The 22574-nt window shown below is 46.1% G+C and overlaps 1 protein-coding gene across 1 annotated transcript in view; it reads right to left on the reverse strand.

The window, feature by feature from the left end:
* The window catches only part of col4a1 (collagen, type IV, alpha 1), a 49863-nt gene that overhangs the window by 23547 nt on the left and 3742 nt on the right, over window positions 1-22574 (reverse strand). Inside the window, exon 2 of the mRNA XM_031584948.2 lies at window positions 580-642. Within this exon, the coding sequence (XP_031440808.1) occupies window positions 580-642 (63 nt within the window). The remainder of the gene's footprint in view (window positions 1-579; window positions 643-22574) is intronic.

Below are 22574 nucleotides of genomic sequence, written 5' to 3' on the forward strand. Positions count from 1 at the left end.
GGTGAGGAGAGAGAGCTGTTGGTTGTGGCCCAGAGACACAGGCTTTATGGTCTTTGTGATTGGATGCTCTCACGCCCAAAGCATGTATGTGTTTGTGCTCCTGTGCTTGGCTTGGCACGGCTAAAAGCACCAGCGGGCTGGTCAGCAGGGGTGCTTCTCTTCCTTCCCAGGCCTGCTCTATTGTTTTATCTCTCTTATTCTTTCCCCTTGCATTTCTCAGCTTGTGACTCACCTCCGCCTAAATAATTGCACTACTCAATCAATATCCGTCCTTTCTTATCTCTCTCATCCTTTTGTTCTCTCTCTCACTCTTTCCCTCTCTCTCTCTCTCTCTCTCTCTCTCTGTTTCTGTCTCCGTCGTAAAATTCTCATGACATTCTCGTCTCATCTGAGCTAATCTCTCAAGTCTGATAGAGTCACCTAGAGACATGAATGTCCTATCTAGTGACATGTGTATCAATATGGCAGTGGTATAAAAGCTTAGTGAATAACCCTGAAAACAGAGGAAAGGTAACATAACTTTATATTTAAAAGGAGAAAAAAGACACCATCAAATACACATTCGGCTGAGTGACTCACCTTAAGCCCTTTGACACCATTGCAGTCACACTTTCCACATGATGACCCTGAGCAACCACCCCCCTGCAGAGAGACAGACAGAGAAACAGACAGACAGAGAGAGAGAGAGAACACATGGTGTCAGTTGAACCAGCTTGAAGCTTCATACAACACCACTAGATGACAGCAGCATATCTACACAGACTCACTTGCAGCTGTTAGTTTGCCAAGTGACCTCTCTTTCTTAATGTGACATAAAAAGAGACTAATGGTAGAGGTTAGTCTGGTGACACAATATTGTAATTTCGGTCAAAATGGGAACAACATGAAACAAATGGTTTGTGTTTATGATGGCATTTGGCAATTACAGACAACCATTGAATCTGTCAAGACAACAGTTCAGACAATGTTTTTCTATGTGGTCCTTCATTTTTACATGCAATTTGGTGATTTGGTATAGATGTCTACCACATGATCAGTCTGACAGTGCATGATAATGTGTGGTACAAATAGCCAGACATGCAGAGAGACTTTCAGCTGTTAAACGTATTACTGGTCTGAAGATGTTGAGAGACTGGAGCAAGCCTGTGGGCTGAACCTCAGTCTCTGTTCCCAGCGCACACACACACACACACACACAGAGAACTCCAGTGGGCAGCAGAGCTCCAGCTGTATGCTGGTGTCACCCTCTCCGGCCCACCCAACTCTTACTCACATGGCCTGGGGCTCACTCACTCACTCACTCACACACTCACTCACACACACACACACACACACACACACACACACACACACACACACACACACACACACACACACACACACACACACACACACTCACTCACATGGCCTGGGGCTCACTCACTCACTCACACACTCTCACACACACACACACACACACACACACTCACTCACTCACACACTCACTCAACCGTTCCCCACAGTCAACCACCACCCCAGGAAAAGAGCCTGGGAACCACAAACAAGCCCTCCACCCCACCCTGACATCGTTCCCTTTCCATCTCCTCTCCTCTCATCTCTCTCTCTCTCTCCCTCTCCTGGACCACCTGTTCTCTCGCTCACGTGTGGGGCGTCGTGCCAGACAGACTGTGGCCAGACCCCGCTCTCTCTCTCTCTCTGGAGCCCTTTAGTACTGGGAACATGATGGTCTGGCTACAGAACCGAGCGTAGGAGAGGAGTAGATACTACCCACACACATACAGCACACACACAAACACACATGCACACACACACACACACACACATACACACACTCATGCACACACACAAACACACATGCACACATGCACACACACACACACACACACACACTCATGCACACATACACACACTCATGCACACACACACACACACACACACATACACACACTCATGCACATATACACACAAATATAAACATGCTCACAAGCACACATGCATCAACCACCGACACTACCATCAATGTCTTTCTCAGCCTCCTTTATAAAAGTGTCAGTGTGTGTACATATGTGTGGGTCCATTGGTGTGTGTGTGTGTGTGTGTGTGTGTGTGTGTGTGTGTGTGTGTGTGTGTGTGTGTGTGTGTGTGTGTGTGTGTGTGTGTGTGTGTGTGTGTGTGTGTGTGTATTACGGTGGGGGTAATTGAATCAGTGTGTGGCCTTGCTGAGATGGACCATGGGAAACGAGATTGCTTGGAGTCATTGCAGTTTTATATCCCTCTTCCCCCCTTATACCGCCAGCACTGTTCTGGGACCAGCTTTATGGAGACCCACTCTCGACCCTTAACCATTATAAGCCAAAAGCTGAAACGGATCCCGACCACAACAGCCTTGTGTTATGTCAAGTGAGCACAATTTGTGCTTGTCAAGTGTCTGCTGTTCCATGATCAACAGCGCAGGCGCCAGTCAGCTGTCTCACAGATTGCTCCCGAAACCAGGGTTTTACTCAAAGGGTAGAAGGAGGAGAGCAGAAGTCGAGACATTCAACAAACCAGCTGATCCCATTCATCAGTTTGGATTCCCGGTTCGACTGCTGAACCAGAGTAGCAAGTCCAGGTAGCAAATCCAGGTTCTAGATAGAAAGCCAGACCATTCCCCTCCAAAGGTGAGGGTTCATGGACTACCTGATTTCTCTCCCACCTGTGGGCTACATCCGTGTAGGCCTGACCAGAGCATAAGATAGAACTGAAACCTGTGAGTTGGTGACACATGGTAGTGTTACCCACCTCCATGTGTTTCCATACAGTATTACTAGTGGTGAAAATTTACAATTGTACAAAATCAGCTCTGCACGAGACAGACACCAAAGTGTTGTAGTGCACCACAGCAAAATGCGTTAACGGAAAAGCCTGCATGGCCTGTATCTCTTGTGTTGGGTTCACACTGCTAAGTGTGAATGTGTGCCGAGTGAAACCATCATGATCTGCAACAGACTATATAAACTGTTTATTCCAGAGCCAGCCTGAGGCATAACTCTGGTCTGTGTTGGTGTTCTCTGGCAAGCAAGAGCTCCAACCAACCACACATCATCCTCAGTCAAACACAGAACCGCTGCAACTGGGTAAGTCCACACACATAGCTATGGGATAACACAGCCCGGTGGTGTGTAATGCTATACCGTGAATGCTTGGGTTACAGGAGATCAGATGTGTCATTCATAGTAGCTGATAAGGGCGCAATGAGCACTAAGAAATACACACTGGACAACTTGCCCCGGTCAAAATGGGCAAAATTTTCTGGTGTATAAGGACACGGGGTGTTGGGATGTTTGTCCTGAGAGCAACGCATTCCAGCCATTGCACTGCTTTACAGAGGTCAAAGTGGCTGGTGTGCCACGGTCTTGTCAAGAAACCTCATACAAACACCCGACAGACACACACAGTCCTCTCTCAGGGACATGCAAAAAAATGAGTTAGCACACATGAGTGCCAGCTCCCTAACTGTGTGTGTGTGTGTGTGTGTATGTGTGTGTGTGTGTGTGTGTGTGTGTGTGTGTGTGTGTGTGTGTGTGTGTGTGTGCAACAGTGTGTGTCTCTGTAATCCCTATGATGTCTATCACAGGCCTTATCAAAACCACACCACCCTTATCACGCTCAACACATCAAAGCTGTAGTGGGTATACAGGAGGTTGGGGTGGGGGGGTCATCTTCAGAACATTCCCTCCTCTCCCACCCCTCCCCACTCTGCCGTGCGTGTCTGCAAAATCTAAACACGAGCTGGCACAGGAAAAGACACTGCACAAAAAGCATAGAGTCAAAACCACAGATCAACACATGACTTCTATAGCGCGATAGCTCCTATAGATGGACTATGTCGTGATCCTGAAAACCGGTGTATATAGAGCCGTTATCTCCAGACATGTCGTGCATGCAGGCCAATAATGCGGGCTATCGTGCGTATCCGTGGTAAAGTGTTGAGAGCATAAACTGTGTTGTTCAGCGTCTGACTGGGAACTCCCCAGTGCTGTTCTTTCCTTTAACTCACAGCAAACAAAGCACCAAAAATGGAAAAAGAGAAGAATGAGGAATGAGGACAGAGGGAAGAGGATGAGAGCAGTGGAGGCTTTGTGTATTCTTTGCTCCTTGTGTGTGTGTGTGTGTGTGTGTGTGTGTGTGTGTGTGTGTGTGTGTGTGTGTGTGTGTGTGTGTGTGTGTGTGTGTTTGTGTGTGTGTATGTGAAGGAAAAATCTTTCCCAGAAAAGTGAAGTCTAAACATGGCCTGCAGTGAGGCAGGGGAGCTGCAGGTCTAATGCCAGCTAGTTTGAACTGAGCCACGCTGAGCTGAAGTTGATCATTAAGTTCGTTTTCTCAGCTTTGGGGTTTGACGGGAGAGCCGTCACGTTCTGCATGTCCCGCAAGGTTCTGTTTTTGTTTTCTAAAGGCATGCTGAAAGGGAAAATAAATATCTGTGGCTTGGAGCTTCCCGACTACTTGTGTGCACATATGTGTTTTAGCGGAAGCACGTGTTTGCACAAGGCCAGATTATTATTGGGCGTGTTTCAGCTGTGAAGCCTTTGTTGTGATTGTGCAGTGTATGTGTGATAGTGTGTGTTTGTGCATAATTATAGGCAGTGTTTGTATGTGTGTGTGTGTGTGTGTGTGTGTGTGTGTGTGTGTGTGTGTGTGTGTGTGTGTGTGTGTGTATGTGTGTGTGGGCAAAGCACTGTGCCCTGCACCTCCATGTGCAGATGAGTCATTTGTATGTGTGTATTTGTCTGCCTGTCTGTTTGTTTGGTTATGTCCAAATATTTGGTTGCGGACCTACACTGGACATGCCCTTGGGCTTAAATATGTTTGATTACAAATGAGAAAAGATTTAAACAGAAAAAGAAAGAGAGAGGGAGAGACAGAAACAAAAAGGAGAGGTAGAGAGAAGGAGAGAGAGAGAGAACGGACCAATCATTGATGTTTACCTTGGCTGAAAGAGACAGAAGGCTCGTGCTGGACTGGCTGGGAATGTTTACAGAGATTAAGAGATGTGGAGAGGGAGATCATTAAGAGGTGAACAGAGGATGAGAAACAAAGTGGCGGCCCCTTAAAAAGAAGTTATAGAGATAACAAACGAAACGAAGGGCTGGAGGCAACAGGTCATATGATTTAGAAGAGAAAAAGAGACTCATCGAAATATTGAGAAAGTGCTAGAGAGAGATATTGAAGTCAGCCCACCCAAATCCCCAAAACACCGCAATAGTCCCTTGGTATTTCTGAAGCACGCAGAGAACCAGTGGTACACACCCTCTCTATCTCAGTTCCAGAGTCATTACATAGATTGCTGAATGTCTCTGCCAACTCAAAGAGGTTAGAAAACAAAAACAAAAGTTATATAAGCTGAGTGAAATTGCCCCCCTGTTATGCAAGAGGAAAAGTATCGGTTCAAACTCAATATGGTCTCAACAGGTATTTTGTATTGAACAGGCTGCCTGGGATGAGGAAGAATTGGAGTCAGTATAACAACGTCATAATGTGGAAGGTCAGTCGTCTGTTCGGTTTTCTCTATCTACTCGTGGCTGGAGGAGGATGTTCGCAAACATGGCGCAGAACTTTTAAGAAAGCCACAAGTTGTAAATCAAGAACAAGTAAACATGAGGTACCCAATTAGGTGAGTCATAGTGAACACTTGAATAGAGACAGATTTGGCTCAGAGACAGCGAGTAACCATGTTCACAGAAGCACATGCCGAACTTGATTTAGGGATCTAAAAATGTAAAGGTCCAAATACCTAATGAAGTCAAAATCCTAAAATAGGGAACAGCCTTTCCCCAGAAGGGCCAAATATACTGAGCCCATGAAGACATCCTTTCCTCTCGTCTAACAGGCTACCATGGCAATGGGAGTTCCCCACACACACTGCTCTGTTTGTTTGGGAGCTCAGGGCTTTTGGTGTTGTTGTTGTTGCTGTTTACATTTCCCTGAGTGTCATCTGCAGACGCAGCTGTCTGTTCTAAATGTGGCCAACAAAATGGCCTCCAACTGCTGGTGAGGAACACAAAGATTCCTTTTTTCTGGCCAAGTGGGTGCTTCTGCAAAAGAATCAGTACTTTCTGATGTTACCATTTCATGGCTTGTGCTAGTTCCTAGTGATATATCCTCCATACAACAGGACACAAAGTCCTTATAATAAACACTAGAATCACACAACACTTCTTGCTAATATATGTGGTAAGAAGCCATTAATGTGGATACAGGCTTCTTTCTTACTCCTTGATCAGTTAATTTGCAATAGCTAACCCCTCCCATGCACATATCCACTTGATTTCCCCTTGATATCCCCAGAAATGGGATGAAAAATTAAAACTAAGGGTTTCTGTGTGGCAATAAATCAAACTTACAATAGAGTGCTTACTCAAAAGGGTATAAAGTCATTATACATTCGTGCACAGGCTAGTCAGCTAAAACAGGCTTGTGTTACTTGTTTAATGGTGCAAATTTTGGCCTGTGTTATGTGCGTCTGGCTGACCCTAAGGTCAGAGGTCAAGTACCTGCACATCATGTTAATGTGTGTTCACAACACACCCCTGTTTCCACAGTTGGGTCTGGTTAGCCTCCAACAAGCTAAGCTGGCATTAGCCTAACAGGCCTACTTCTACACTTTCTGACATTTCCTAGAAAACCATGATGTATCACCTGTCTGTGTTTGTGTGTGTGTGCGTGTGTGCGTGTGAATGTATATGGAGAGGTGTACAAGTGCTTGTCTGTGTGCATGAGTATGTTCATGCATGCGGATGTGATCTGTGTATATGCATGTGTGTGCCGTTCTTACTGCTGAGTGTGTTCCCAGAGTGATGTTTGTTATTAAGAGGTATGCACACTTGCTTACTGAGCAGTGCACGAGAGCCATGAATCTTGCCCACGTGTGGAGAGACATTGTTCTGATTGTTTTCCCAGAACCCCGAGGGGCAGTTGTGTCCTCAGAACAGTGCAGGAGGAGAGGCAGCGGCCTCCAGCCAGTCTGTGAGATGACGCAGGCGGTGTGTGCAGCTCTGCTGTCAGCATTGCTATACAGATTTACAGCATAACTTTTCCTGGACCCGAGGAGATGCTACTGTTACTGGTCTCCACCGAGCCAGACGTTGATCGTCATAAGGACACGCCTTTATTTCACAGACACTTTTCCTTGAACAATGTGAAAGGAACCTGATTTCAGTAGATTAAAAATGGTCAGGGTAGTTCTGTAGGTTATCGCGATTATTGATCTCTTATCGTGTCAAGCTGCCGGCTTGTGTTTATGTTTTTCTTTTGGAAAGCTAAAACAAAAACATTCCTGGCTTTGATATCTGCTGCTTTGCTCCCTCTTTATCCTCTCTCTCTCTCTCTCCCTTTTTTCTCTCTCTCCCTCTTTCTCTCTCGCTCTCTCTCTTTCTCATACTCTCCTCTATCTCTGAGGGATGCATACCTGACCTTCCTCCCAGAACAGATAGATACACAGGAAGCGAAAGAAGAACATAATTACATTAACTCTACTCTCAATCTTCCCGTAACTAAGAAAAAACGAATGTTCTTCAATGACGACTTCCCCAAACTATGGTGTGTCCAATAAAATGATCTACTCACGGGAAACATGATACGTTATCATCAATTCCTTTAATAGTGGTGGGATTGGAGACGGCTTAACCTCTCAGCAAATCGTATCTACCGTCCGGAAACGATTAAGGACGTGCAAACAATACGTTTGGCTCTTTAAAGTTAATGGGAAAGTTCACACTCGATCCCATTACATTGTTATAAATTGGTTTCCCACAGAAAGGTTGTCTCACTGGAGACCAGTAGCTGATCCTTCATAATGGGTCTCATGTCGCAACTCAGGGACTTACGGCTTCCATGTGGGGATAATTAAGTCTTATTTTGGAGCTGTAGAAATGGCAGTGCACTAAAAGAGAGTTGACTGACTTAGCCTGCCTGACTGACTGGGGCCCATTAGGTTGCTGATGAGTGTGTGTACAAAGACATGGACTCACTCTGTGAAACACACAGCTGGTCGTTTCCAGGCTGGTGTAAGGACTAAGGGGAAGAGAATGTGAACACTATTATTAAACAGTATTATTAGACTGTGTGCCCTCCTTTCATTGGCGGGCAAGTGGCACAGAGCAAAGCGACATGCAATGAGCAAAGTCTGCCACGCATGAACTAAAGCTAATTCAATAACTTGGCAAAATAATTTTTCTAATGTAGTACCATGAGCAAGATCTTAAGTGCAAACGGACTTTGCTTGTTGCTCGTTGCCGTTAATGAAATTAGGGCCCTGTTTGTGTGTGTGTGTGTGTGTGTGTATGCTCTGGACAGCACAATATGCATTCAAATACCTGTATGCCTGTGGACAAAAAAAATCTGTGAAGTCATTCTTCGGTTCTTTAAACAACTCAGAAAAATTGCACCAAAGTTATTCCTTCCTTTTTCAAGGTGTCCCTTTCTTCTCTGCAGACATATATCCGCTAGGCAGGAAACACAAGCTTCCTATTACAAACTAGACTGGTTTATTGGTATGGTGTTAAGATTGGGTGCCAATGAACAGCCTTTATTCTAAGCACTAAGGTTGAGAGAATTGAGGAAAGCCACTCTTGATTTGGTAGAGAATAGAAGGAAACCCAAAAAGGAACTACCCTGCCTTACATGGTGTGAATCATGACTTTCTCTCTCTCTCTCTCTCTCTCTCTCTCTCTCGCTCTTTCTCTCTTCCTCTCACTCCACTTCACTTTCTCTCTTTCTCTGTTAAGTACCCTGTAACCATCCATTGTGGTGAGTCAGCAGCTGTTGCAAAATTACACGCAACATCTGCACACATCTGCATGCTAATCTGCTTACTGCCGGTATTGGAAGAGGAGGCTTTAGTGATTAGCTCAAATGGCTGACAATGCACTCATTGAGGCTCAGACAAGAGAGAGAGCGAGAGAGAGAGAGAGAGAGAGAGAGAGAGATAGAGAGAGGGAGAGAGAGAGAGAGAGAGAGGGCATCTCAGGCCATCAGGCACCTCTGAGGAGCATGCCCATCCCACACCACATATGGGCCCTAAGAATCCGAAAGCCTCCTACACTATATGGAACACTGCACAGCGTGACTTAGTTCACTCCGAGATGAATGATTTTTATTTCAAAACAGAGACCTTAATTCAGTTCACACACCCACTGTAATACAATTTCATCCATCAAATTGAGACCCTCTTCAAACCCACTCTGAGCTGTTTAAACTGGTCCTGTTGTGCAGTGTGCTCTGTGCAGACCCAAGCCACATGCTGAGATGAGACAGCGGCCTTTTGTCACATCCAGTGTTCGCGATGTGTTTACATTTTTGAGCAGTAATATATAGTGAAAGATTGCCTGGGTGAATATTTAGTGGAACCTGCATCGGTGGTCAGCTGGGTTCAGTGTTTTGCCTGTGGTGTGGTTTGTGGTGCGGTTGCAGAAACAGAAACACTGCGATCTTTCCTGCTCGCGTAGACCAAAAGCCGTGACCACAACCACAACTCTGGTTCCCAATCCCGTCTGAGTCCAACCACGCTCCATCGCCAACCCCACCAACATCTGCGGGTGACTCAGCGACCGAGGAGAGCAACGGGGCTGGCATTAGCGTTAGCATTAGCTTCTTCCCCCTTCGGCTCACAGATGTGCCCGCTCTCCACTCTCGGGGCAGCAGCGGTGGTGGAATTCCTTTGCCTTGTCTGGTGTCGACGGAGCAAGAACTGCGCTCTGCCGTTACTGCCATACTTGGAAGATGCCAGCGTCTCGTTCCCTAAACAATGCTGACAGGCCTTGGCACGGCGCGGCGTAATGGCAGGGCCGACTTGTCTGCCCCGCTAATGATACGCAGAAAAGCGGCGGGGAGTCGCAGTCATGCTTCCTCTGCTTAGATCCCATTCAAATCAACAAACGTGACTCGCTGGGGTTCAGACGTGGGAAAGAACAAATTTACTGGCAGTAACTATAACAGCATTAACGGTCTGATGTGGACACAGGGCTTTGTTGGATAGCAGCTGTCAGTGAGTATGGAGGCTGCAGAGACTCCTGGAAATACCTCCAGGAAGTGAGCTTTGCTATGATGGGTTGATCCATCCCATTACAAGGCATTCTTAATCTTTCAGAATATCTCCTCTTAGAAAACAGAGTGAAACAGCACTGTCTGGTACATATTGCTCATTGAGTCCAACACCATCTCACAGGAAGTATATAATGGCAGTCACAGTGGTGTACATGTACTTCTATGAGACGCTTAAAATGTTGAGTCAAATCACAACAGTAGCTAGGATACTGGACATAAGACATAATCTCTGATATTTCACTTTAGAGTAAATGTCATGTAGTGGTTGGTCACTTTGCCTGATGATCAGCAGGCCCCTTCCGCTCAGTGCAGGCGGTCCTTGGCCAAGTTAAGATACAACCAAATTTATGTACATGCTCAAAATTCTGGCTTGAGACCCTGTGGACTTCACATTGTTTCAGTGGGTTGATGTATTTTCAAGACATTTGGTTTAGTGTGCCTTTGTCCAGGATGTTAGTGTCTAATGTGGGACTCTGTTCTGCAGAAGCTGCTCTGGATTGACGTTTTCCTTCGCAGAGCCACTGTTAACCACGCTACATGTCAAGGTCCATCGCCTCAGAGGACTGTCGGCAGAAGGAATCCATTGGCCAAGGCGAAAATATTTATCATTTTCATAACCTGCTCCAGATGCCCGCCCAGCCGGCCTGTACTACATGCTGAAAACCACTCACGCCCCCATCCAGGGACAAATCAAAACCATACTGCTCCGGTGTAAGAGAAGTGGGGCCGAAGGAAAAAAAAAAGAAGAAAAAAGGGGAAAGTGTTCTTTGTTTTCATTTGCTCAACCTTTGATAAGTCTTTTCCTTTTTCCCACAGTGCGAAGGTGATTGCTTGGCACTCGTGACATTCCTAAGTGCAGAGACACTGAGGGTGGTCAGTAGGGTAATTGTCGGCGAGCGCGTTGGAGAGGCGGAATCCTGTGGGCCGAAGGGTTTAATGAGCCACAGAATAAGAGGCAACAGGCTCTCCTCAAGCGTGACTGCACCTCACTTCCTTCTGCAGGTAGAAGAGAGGCATTGTGGGAGCTCAGGGCTTAAGGTTCGGTGGTGGCTTAAAGGCTCTTTCTGGTTGCTGATCAGATGTCAATTAAGATAAAGCAGAGTTGCCCAGCGTGTACGGCAATTTTCGAGTCTGGAAATCTTAAACATGCACAAATGAATTATGCACATTCCACACAATGGCATTTTTTTTTTTTGAGAAAAAGAGATGGGAAGCTTGAGCTACAGAAATTCCCAGGCTTTTTATTGTGTGTGCATTTGTGTAAATGTGTGTTGGAGAGGATTTGCCTATGTATTTTCCTGTGTGAGTGTGTGTCGGAGGGGTGGTGGATATGCATGCATGTGTATGTCTGCATATCCATTCATGTACCTCTGTGTGTGTGTGTTTGTGTGTGTGTGTGAGAGAGAGAGAGAGAGAGAGAGTGTGTGTGTGTGTATGTGTGTGTGTGTGTCAGTGTGTGTCAGTGTGTGTGTGTGTGTGTCAGTGTGTGTCTGTGATCCTCTTTTGTTAGCCAGACCACCAGGCTGAGCTTAGACACAAACACTTGAGAGTGGGGAGTGGCCCTCCAAGTGGGGCAAATCCCCCCATCAGTGGACCACGTAATAACCCCATTAAGACAGCAACCTGAGACCAAGAGCCTGTCAACGGCATCACCACCACCATCACCAGCGGAAAACAGATGCCATGATACACAAGAGGCCCAGTCCCCTATCAGGGTCCTGATGCTACTTGTTTAAACACTACTGGGCTAAGGGTAACACTACTGGGCTAAGGGAAAGAGCCAAGCCTTGTGCTATCTACACAGGAAGATGGAGAACAATGGAGGCAAAACAAAGCCAAGCTGCCGCTGCCTCCGTTCAGCATTCCAACAGCGCTCATCCTGTAAGAAGATTTGAAGTTTCGTTTCTCTGAAAGGGAGAAAGAACGAGAACCATTATGGCAAGAATCCAGAACTTTCCAGATTTTAGTTTGGTGGGGAGTGGGAGTGGGAGGGGGCTGCAGGTCGAGCAGTCTGCTGTCTGTGCGGCATACCTCGCCGTCTCAGCTGGCTTTAATCTGACTCTTCATCGACCCTTACCAAAGGTCACTCTGGCCTGGAGAGCTTGCAGGAGGCGTAACTTTTCATGACCTTTTCCCCCTGCCTGTGGGTCACTGGTGGGTGTGCGTGAGCATCATATTGGGGGCCTCTCATGCCTGCTGGGGTCCTCGCTGTTTAAGCCATCCTCTCCCAATAACTACCTGACACTCTTGTATATCCCAGACACGCAGGTCGAAGGTCAAACTGATAGTAAATGTGTGGCTGAGAGGTACAAACATATCAACTAATCCTTCCACTCAAGAGGGGCTTTCCCTGTACCCTGACTGACAAACGACACACACACACACACACACACACACACACACACACACACACACACACACACACCCACACACAGACACACACACACACACACACACACACAATACATATATATACAGACAAGCTACACACAGATAGTAGAGACTGTTGTGATTGTCTGCATATGTGGAATGAGCTAAAGGCCAGAGCCAAGACATTCCACTGACATCCTCACCTTACCTCCCAACCATCAGCGTATCACTTTGGCTGGGCACTCCTACAACACAGCTCGTCCTTCATATCATGCAGAGCTGTGTGTGAGTGTTTGTGTGTGTGTGTGTTTGTGTGTGTGTGTGTGTGTGTGTGTGTGTGTGTCTGTGTGTGTGTTTGTGTGTGTGTGTGTTTGTGTGTGTGTGTGTGTGTGTGTGTGTGTGTGTGTGTGTGTGTGTGTGTGTGATGGAAGGGACTGTGTGTGTGTGTGTGTGTGTGAGAGTGTTTGTGTGTTGTGTGAAAGAGTTAGAGACTGCTGCAGACTATAATGACATCTGAGTGTCAGCTGTCACATCCAATGACACACACACTCACACACAGGCTGCCAGAGCCCCACTGTAAAAGATCCCACCCAGTGTGTGGTCAGAGACAGAGGAATTCCACTGTTCTTTGTCAGTGGAGCCCTAAGGCTGTGCCCCACAGGCCCACTGCGCTCTCCTCGCCTGGCCCTAGATTAGGAGCACAAAACATTCATCTCTTTCTCCACCACTCTCTTTCTGTTTGCTTTGAAGCACCTTCCATTCATCCATACTTGTCCAGTCTGTCTATTTTCTTTCTTTCTTTTGTTGTTTGTTTCTTTGTTTTTTTCTGACAGTTTGTCTGCCTGTGTCTTTTCTCCTTTCCTCCACATATTTAATTACATTGTCTATAGTATTATTACTTGGTCATGGGCGATTTTCTTCAGATTCCACAGGATAGCACATAATCCATCAGGGCTTGCTTTACCATGTTCATGTCAACCGGAATCTTCCCACAGGCTTATTTCTGTCCCGTGGTATATACAGTATATATACGTGACATAGACATGAGAATTACATTTTTCCCTATGGACTCCCATTCTTCTAGCCTGGCCTGTATCACATTAAAAACGCATGTGCATTCGATGAGAACATTCTGACAGACTAAATAGGCTAAGCCAGGGCTGGATGAGAACTTCTGCTGTTTGTGTGTGTGTGTGTGTGTGTGTGTGTGTGTGTGTGTGTGTGTGTGTGTGTGTGTGTGTGTGTGCATGTGTACGCCTGTGTGTGTGTGTGCGTGTGTGTGTGTGTGTGTGTGTGTGTGTGCGTGGGTGTGTGTGTGTGTGTGTGTATGTGTGTGTGTTGTGCTGTGGCGTACGCTTGTTACATGCCTCAGTGTCAGCACTTTGGGCGGTCATTTTTGTTAACACTGTAAAAGAAAATAATCAATGACAAGCCCACAGGGACCATACATACAATACACATGCCTGTACAATCTGCTTTGTCTCTCTCTCTCTCTCTCTTTCTGTCTGTCTCTCTCTCTCTCTCACACACACACACACACACACACAAACACACAATTGGGCATTAGTTTTGGCTCTGCATGGTAGTGGGTCATTCTCTGGTACATTTTCAAAGTGCATTTTAATGGATACTCACTGGTGTCGGTGACATATAATAACACCAATTTGTCAGAGCATTGGCAGACATGACATGGCCGCACTACTGGAGATGAATAATGAGGCCAGAAAAAGAAGAAGAATGCATCCATAAAAGAAACTCAGACACTCTCTCCCTCATGCTGGCTTCTCTGCAGGTCCGAAAGTAACTTTTTCATGCAGTAGTATTTTAGCTGGCAATGCACTGTGTGAAGGGCTTCTCAGCACCCTAAAAAGCATCCAAGTTCAGGTGCCTTTTTTGTGTGTGTTGCTGTTGTAGGTCAAAGGTCAAGGCAAGAGGGCAACATCTGCATGTAGGTCACCACTTGAGATCAGGGCACTCGGCGAGGCTCCTGCTGCGGATGTGAGGAGGGACTTAACAAAGGTGAAGCTGGTCCAACACACTCCTTTAAAAGGTCTGTCTGGGGAGCAGAGGCCTGGAGAACCACAGCAGCAAAGTGGATTCACAAAGAAGCGTAGGACTCCTGGCTTTGATGAAGGGGGATAGTGGGAATAAAAAATCAAAAAAAGATAGAACAGAACAGCGGGGGAAGGAGATGAGAAAAGCACATAAAAAGAGTAACAAGCATCTGAGTGTTTGGGCCCACTCAAGTGTGTTCTGTTATCCAGTCTGCCTGTAGGAGCCTGGATTGTGACAGGACTTCGCTTCCCTGCACCCTCCCGTTTTTTTTTTTTCTCACATCAGCCATTTTCTCTCTGAACAAATAGGGTATTGAAAGATTGAGGGAGGGAAATCAGAGCAGTGTGCATTGTTGGTCCCGCAAGGATGCCAAATTTCAAACGTCAACTGTGATTCGGGGGGTGGGGGGGGTGGATGGTGGAGAGAAAGACAGTGAGTTTGAAAAGTGACAGCAATTGTTTGAAACAGTGTGAGTGTGTGTTAGACAGACAGAGAGTGTGTGTGTGTTTTCCTGCTATTCTAGGATGAGAGAGGTGGATGAGGGATTCAGGGGTCTAGCTTTCCTTTGCTTTTATGGTCACAAAGGCGAGAAGGGGCAAGGCCTAGCAGAACTTCCTCGTCTACAACAGGCTAAGGAGAACAGGCTGTGCACGTGAGGGTGCTGCACGCACACTCACAAACACACACACACACACACACATTGCCGGTGCACTTCAAACCCTAACACGAATATCTTCTCAATACAGACAGACCACTCTCACACCATAAGTACCCAAAGGGCGGCTGGTTTCTCTCATGGCCTGGAAAATGTCTGTCAAACTCGAAAACACCCACTGGAAAAATCTCTCTGTTTCTCACTCCCACTCACCAGTGACTGTTTGGAGGCCTCTCATCCTCCACTGAGCTGCCCGCCTGAATGCACCTGCTTCCTATCTCACGAGAATAGCTCTGAGTAGCATTGGAGGTCTCAGAGGTAAATGATTCTGTACGTAAAATGCAGTGGATGATAAGAGTGCAACCCAGCACCCTGACTTTCAGCATCCTGGCAAAGTGTGGTGCAAGCACAGACACATATTCTCCGAACAACTAGATTTGTTCCAGGCATTCATTTTGTTTTATATTCACATTCTAACTAGTGTATCAATGTATCAATGGTGTATGAAATTTGCATCCCATCAGTTCTCTAATGTGAAACATGATTGGTTAAAATAAGACTTCAAAGCATCACCCAGCAGCTCTGGAATGCGTCCCAGGCTCTTCCCATCAGACGCCAGCGAACACTCCATCGCATTAAATGCCCCGCCCCAACCTCTCGACCTGACAAAAAAACTGACACTGGATTGTTTTATCACAGACAGGAAGGAATTTTTTTCCACAGCCCATCCAGACCAGGAAGGACCTGCGCACAGGACGTCAGGTCTCTGGACTTCAGGGAGATTGACGTAAAAGGGCAGCTATAATTAGGGCTTGTTTATCAGTGCAAAGGTTGAACTGAGTGAAAAAGCATCTGTGTCTGGGTTTTTTTAGGCGACAGGGCTTTCCTGATACCAGCTCCTGGCCATAAACAGTGAAAACTGAAGTTGAAGTTGAACTTGACTGAGGGACTTTGGCATAGAAGATACAAGATAACAGTTTATAAATGAAAGATATTAGATGGCATGCTTCATAGAGTTAGGAAATATTAACAATATTATTACTAGTACAGTGCTTGTGCAACACTACACTACAAATATACTGCTTGACTTGTGACCGAGTCATCATCAATCAAGTAGCTCAAACCAATGCCATAGCCTAATTTTTTAGAAATGAGGTTTTGGATTTAGGATGCCAAATAATATATTTCAATGGCCCCAAATGAAGACCTAGAGATGAGGCAGCGACGGGCGAGGGAGTGAATCAGCTGGCTGGGGTGAGTTAGACCGAGCAGCCACCCGTCTAGGACATGCCGTTCTCACGCAGGGCCCCGGATGGTGAGGCCTGACCCGTCTGCTCTGATGATGTGTAGTTTCATTGGCAGGCCGCACCCCAGCAATAATGAATTATGTGTTTACTCCTCCTGCTGCCCCTCCCCCCTTGCATCGCTATGGAAACCACGTGCAAGGCGGGTGTTGGTTCATTATTTCCCTCCACCACCTAACCCCGAGTGACCTAGCGGTCTGGTGAGGCTTTTAAGTGTGCCCCGCGGAGTGAGAAAGTCTGCTTTCCCAAAGTCTTTAACATATCAATATGATCAGCTCTGGCGCTGGGGCTGGAGCTGGCATTTGGCCCCTGCTAAGGAATGACTGCCATCAGGGACAGTTTCAGCGAGGGAAAATGGACCCACTGAGGAGGAAAACAGAAAGACCTGATGATGGAGATGGAGTGTGAGAATGTGAGGCAAACACACACATGCACGCACCGGGCACGGACACACGCACACACACACACACACACACACACTCACACACACACACACACACACACACGTACACCCCCACCCCCACCCCCAGGTCCAGCATCTTTGACTCATTACAACTCTTACAGGGTCTCTTTCTCTCTCTCACACACACACACACACACACAGACACATTGCCGGTGCACTCCAGGACCATTAGCATGCCCCACACTTACGCTGATTGCCCTTGATGCTAATCGGTTGTGGGGCTGAGGCTGTCTGTGCTTTGCATGTTATCTGTTTTTATCTGCAACACCCCTCTCCTCCAGCACATTAGCTTTGATTAGTGTTGACAGGGCTCTGGCCTCGAGCTGCTGCCCGTGAGGAGATGAGAGGTCTGCGGCCCAGAGATGAAGATCTGCCTCTGATCCCAAAGCTCGGTTCCCAATGACAGTGGCAAAGGTTGGATTATGGGCAGAATGACGTCGGAGAAAGACGAATCAGACAGCACAATCATATTACACAGATTAGACCAATGCCCTTTCCTTCTGGGATATAATGAATAGGGCTTTGTTGCATGAAGGAGCAGGCATAAAACCAGACAAAGTCGAACATTGCTTATTACCTGGAATGGAGGTCTTGTGTGGGACCATTGTTGTTGCAATTTAGAGGGGAAAAAAATCTGGATTTGCAAGAAATCTCGGAAGGACAAGAGTGAGATGTTAGAGGCTTTGAAGCTTTGAGGAGGGCCTGTTTTTAGAGGCTGCCTGCCTGGCATGTATCCACATACTCAAAGACAAAAACATACACACTAACCATGTGAGAGGAATCTTCAACAGACTCCCTTTTGATCACTACAGGGACACTTAACATGGTGTAACATTTAAGAGGGATTTAGGCATTTGATCCTTGACATGGCAAGATTCTACAATTCTGCCTATTTAAACATACAAAGCCTTGCTTGTGTGTGTGTGTGTGTGTGTATGAGTGTGTGTGTGTGTGTGTGTGTGTGTGTGTGTGTGTGTGTGTGTGTGTGTGTGTGTGTGTGTGTGTGTGTGTGTGTGTGTGTGTGTGTGTGTGTGTGTGTGTGTGTTTCCACGAGAGTATATTTGTGGGAGAGGACGTGCACTGTAACGGCATACATGAAGAAGTTCAAAAGCTCTGACTAGATTCTGGTATCAACACTACAGCATTCTATGACGCCAATGCTAAATCTGTCGTGGTAAGTTAAAAGTGTGGACCTCAAGTGTATAGCTGTGGAGAAGGCACAAGAGGAGAATTCAAAGCCATAGATCACTGCCACAGACAACAAACTGAATAACGTCCCCTACCTATCAGTCCTGGGTAAGCTTCATAAACATGGTTCTGTAGGCTTGTAGGAGGAAGGAAGACCAATTGGCAGACACATCTGGCCTACGATTGATTGCTAAAGCCATTACTTAGTACTATTAAATATCAGACCGTGCAGGACAAGTTTTCAGAAAAAAATTATCTTCCCAAAATTTGTTATGGGTAAAAGGAAACCATGTATCACCACTGGTGTCGAAAGGGTGTCTAACCCCTTGAACCAGTCATTTTATGACCTATGAGGCCCAGACCGGCCACACCCCTTATTTACAGCATGTTTCGGGTATCATCCGGGCCAGCTGCAAAAACAACAGCACACAAAAGAACACAAACTCCCAGAATACAGCTGTTCAGCGCATGCTGATTTACTGTCTAGATAGCCTGAGGATTCTGGCAAGGCTGAGAGGGAAAATTGGGACGAGGCTTGAGATTTTAGAGAGGGAATTTCCGTTGCCTACCAACAACATGGCTTATCAGGCTACTTTCCAATCCACCTTAACTAATTTTTCTTGCACAAGCCAATACCAAGGGTTTCAAATCATTAGAACAAATGGACAAATGCAAAATGGTTACTCTGCTGGTTATGAAAACAAAAGAGCCTTGAGTGAGTTTCACAAAGTTCATGTCTATTGCATCTGTGCACTGTTCCCAGTGCCTCTGTTTAGTGTTATGCTGAAGGTGTCTGTCACATGAGTAGTAACCATGGGAACCCCAGCAACACTACTGCTAACAGACAACACTAAAGTGCATTTAAACAGAATTTAAACGCTTGAAACCTGATTGGATGGATTATGGACTTTTTAACTGATAGGTCACAGTGTGCAAGTTAACGGTACTCTCCCAAACCGGCTCTACTCGTGTAGCAGTTCCCCTCGAGGTTGCTGTCTCTCCACCTTGTACACTAATGAGTGTCGAAGCAACCATAATAACAGAGACATCTTAAAGGTGATGATTCTGTTATTGTTAGCCTTCTTGAAGGGGAGGATCAGGATCATGGGCCAGGTGATGACTGACTTTGTGGCTTGGTGTGATGGAGTCTTTCCTCCATCTAAATGTGCCAAAAACGAAAGACATGTTCAGTGATTTCAGAACATCACAACCAAGCCCATTGCCTAAAAGGTGTTGCATTGTCGACCTAGTGGATAGTTACAAATATTTGGGTATTGTTATTGATAACAAACTGTGTTTTGAAACCCATGTTGAAGCTACCTCTAAAAAGGTAGAGAAAAAGAGAAAAAGAAAAAAAAACTCTTTTAAAGTTTTTACTGAGACAATGACTCTCTTTTACAGAGTCTCTATCATTGAGTCTGTTGTAACCTTTTGTTTTACTGCTGGGTTCGGAAACCTAAAGCTGTCCCATAAGACTCGGAAGCCTCGCTAATATGGCCAGAAAAGATCTCAAAAGGGAGTCATGCCAAGCTTTTGGACATTTATAACACAGGTCTTTCAGCAGGTCCTTAGAAAGGCTAACACTGTATTGCAGAGCTGCCAACTCACACGGTTTCGCCATGTGACACACGGTTTCGCCATGTGACACACGCTTTTGCATGTTTTCACACGCACTCACGCCACACATCCAATTTCTCACGGCAAAATTTGTTTTGATTTTGGGCCGAGACGCGTTCGTTCCTTTTCAAACTCCCCGAGGGTAGCTGGCGCTAAGGAGCGCATCTGTAACCCTATTCGCTGCATAGACATCTTATTTACCCCAAGAAGTCCCGAAGTTAGCGACAGAAAAAGAGTTACAAAGAGAGACAAACGTGGTAGAAACTCGGGAAGAGAATACATCGCTGAAGAAAATCTTCATCTCCAAACGTCTTAGCTTTCTGTCAAACCCTTCGCCTGTAGTCCTGGCATCTGCATTTAGCAGATAACATTAATGTTGAGTTAATGTTCACCGTGAGGCAGGTTGACCCAAGAACGGTTTAGACTCAAACTGAATTTGTAAGGGCGACTACATTGCATGATCTGATTACATGACAGGGCCATTCGTGAGAAAAAGCAACTGTTGTGCCCATGATAAAAGAAAAAACAACAGGGTTGCCAACTCTCACATTTTTTTGTGTGAGACACAAGCTTTGATTCTGTCTCATGCTAGCATTGACTTTAATTCATGTCACACCCAAAATATAACTTCAAACTTTGTCAACCTCACAGATTCACTTGTCAAGTCAGCCTTGACAGTTGGCAACTCTGAGATGAGTGGCAGGCAAACCCTGCCCAGGCCACACCTAGCTGGTATGCATCAGGCCCATGCAGAGCTGCCAACTCACACGGTTTCGGCGTGTGACACGCGCTTTTGCATGTTTTTACACGCACTCACGCCACACATCCAATGGGCCGAGAAGCGTTCGTTCCTTTTCAAACTCCCCGAGGGTAGCTGGCGCTAAGGAGTGCATCTGTAACCCTATTCGCTGCATAGACATCTTATTTACTCCAAGAAGTCCCGAAGTTAGCGACAGAAGATTACCAGGGCCATCCAATCCAGAGGGAGTTTGAGCTACTGCCCCCAGGTCTGCGTTTCACGGCTACTGCTAATTGTGGTTTCTTGGGTGTTAAAATATAATAATGTTTTGCTTTGCGGGGAACACTGCAATGGTGACACTGATATGCAATGATGCCGACTCACACCGAAGGGGAAACCTAAGATGGACTCTCAGCCAGCACAGACATCCGCCCGTCTGGTCTAAACTCAAACACGAACGCATACACGCTCCAATGCTTGCCACCGTATTTGTCTTTTCGAGACAATTACATTTGTTTCTGTACACCCACATATTCGACTACCATATTGTATACATCTGAGTGCTATCAAAATAAACTTCTCCAAATCCATTATGACTGGATGTTTGGGCTTATCTCAGCTTTCCACTAGAGTCTGTATGAAAACAAAAAAAAAAAATTGAAAGAAACTAGGCCAGCTCTACTCCTTTTGAACTAACTGTATTGTGTGTGTTATAAATAAGGGATGAATCAGACCTCGCCATCCCTCAAGTAGTGATGCCTTCCTCTTGAGTTGAGTAGCCAGCCGAATTCAGAGACCCAAGAAGTGAGACCGAAGGATCAGCGCTTGGGTATCTCTCGGGCACGAGTCTACATTCCACCTCAAGCTGGCTAAGATCCTTCGAGGGCTAGGGATCAGTCCAAAAACCCAAGCATAGACCTCCAGAGAGACTCATAATGATAAACCAGGAAAGGGCATTACACCACTCACCTGTGGCATTACAAGTGGAGGTCTAAGGAGACACAACGCTACACTTAATATGGGACACGTATAATCATTGTGCTGACATGAATTTTAGGTGCCAGGTCCAGTTAACCCTCAAATTTTTCTCAGCGTTCTACTGCATTTCACCCCACGACTCCACATGCAAAACTACCGAGTGTATCCAGTCTGAACAAATTTTTTTACAGTTTCCGTCTTTCATCATGACTTGAGATAGAGTTTGTAATAAGTACCACCCTTCGGGGTAAATCTAATTCCACCTCAGCCCTGCCTTTGTCAGGCCAAGGGCAATGACTCAGGTCTTCAGGGAAAGGAGAATGGGTTATAGCCTAACTAGCGTGAGAGTGACCTTAATGAACTGAATAATCCCCTTCCTTGCTAAGTCTTGCTGATCATCTAGGGTGAGATATATGTGCTCAGTGGGCCAGTGGGCCACAGGCACTGAGCTCAGAGAGCAAGACCTCCTGCAGACCACCCACTACGCCACAGACTTTCACACCTACTCACACACACACACACACACACACACACACACACACACACATGCTTGCGCACACACAAACACACACACATTCACTCACACACGGGCACATTAACACACACACACACACACACACCTTCTCGGGTGCTGGTTTGCTCAGAGATGTATATTTCCAGGGCTAACTTATAACTGATAACCTGAGGCCATTTTGCAGGGATCATTAACACACTGGACAGTTTCTGCTTTTTCCATTCACTAACCAACTCCACTCATCCTTGGAATAGAAAGGCAAAGAAGAGAAGCTAAAGCAAATCTGTCACCTGTCCATACATTGAAAAGCAGAAACTAGGTTTCCCAGACACTCTTTCAATCAGGTTTAAGATGATGTGAGGCATGTGTGTCTGTACATGAGAAAGAAAGACAGTGTGTGTTTGTGTTTGTGTGTGTGTGTGTGTGTGTGTGTGTGTGTGTGTGTGTGTGTGTGTGTGTGTGTGTGTGTGTGTGTGTGTGATTGTGTGTGTGTGGGAGAGAGAGAGAGAGAGACAGAGAGAGAGAGAGAGAGAGAAATACAGAGAGAGGGGGGCTGTTAAAGAATGTTAATGTTAAAGATGTTCGCCCTACAGGCCAAGGTACATCAT

Source organism: Clupea harengus, chromosome 2, assembly GCF_900700415.2.
Source record: "Clupea harengus chromosome 2, Ch_v2.0.2, whole genome shotgun sequence".
NCBI lineage: Eukaryota > Metazoa > Chordata > Actinopteri > Clupeiformes > Clupeidae > Clupea > Clupea harengus.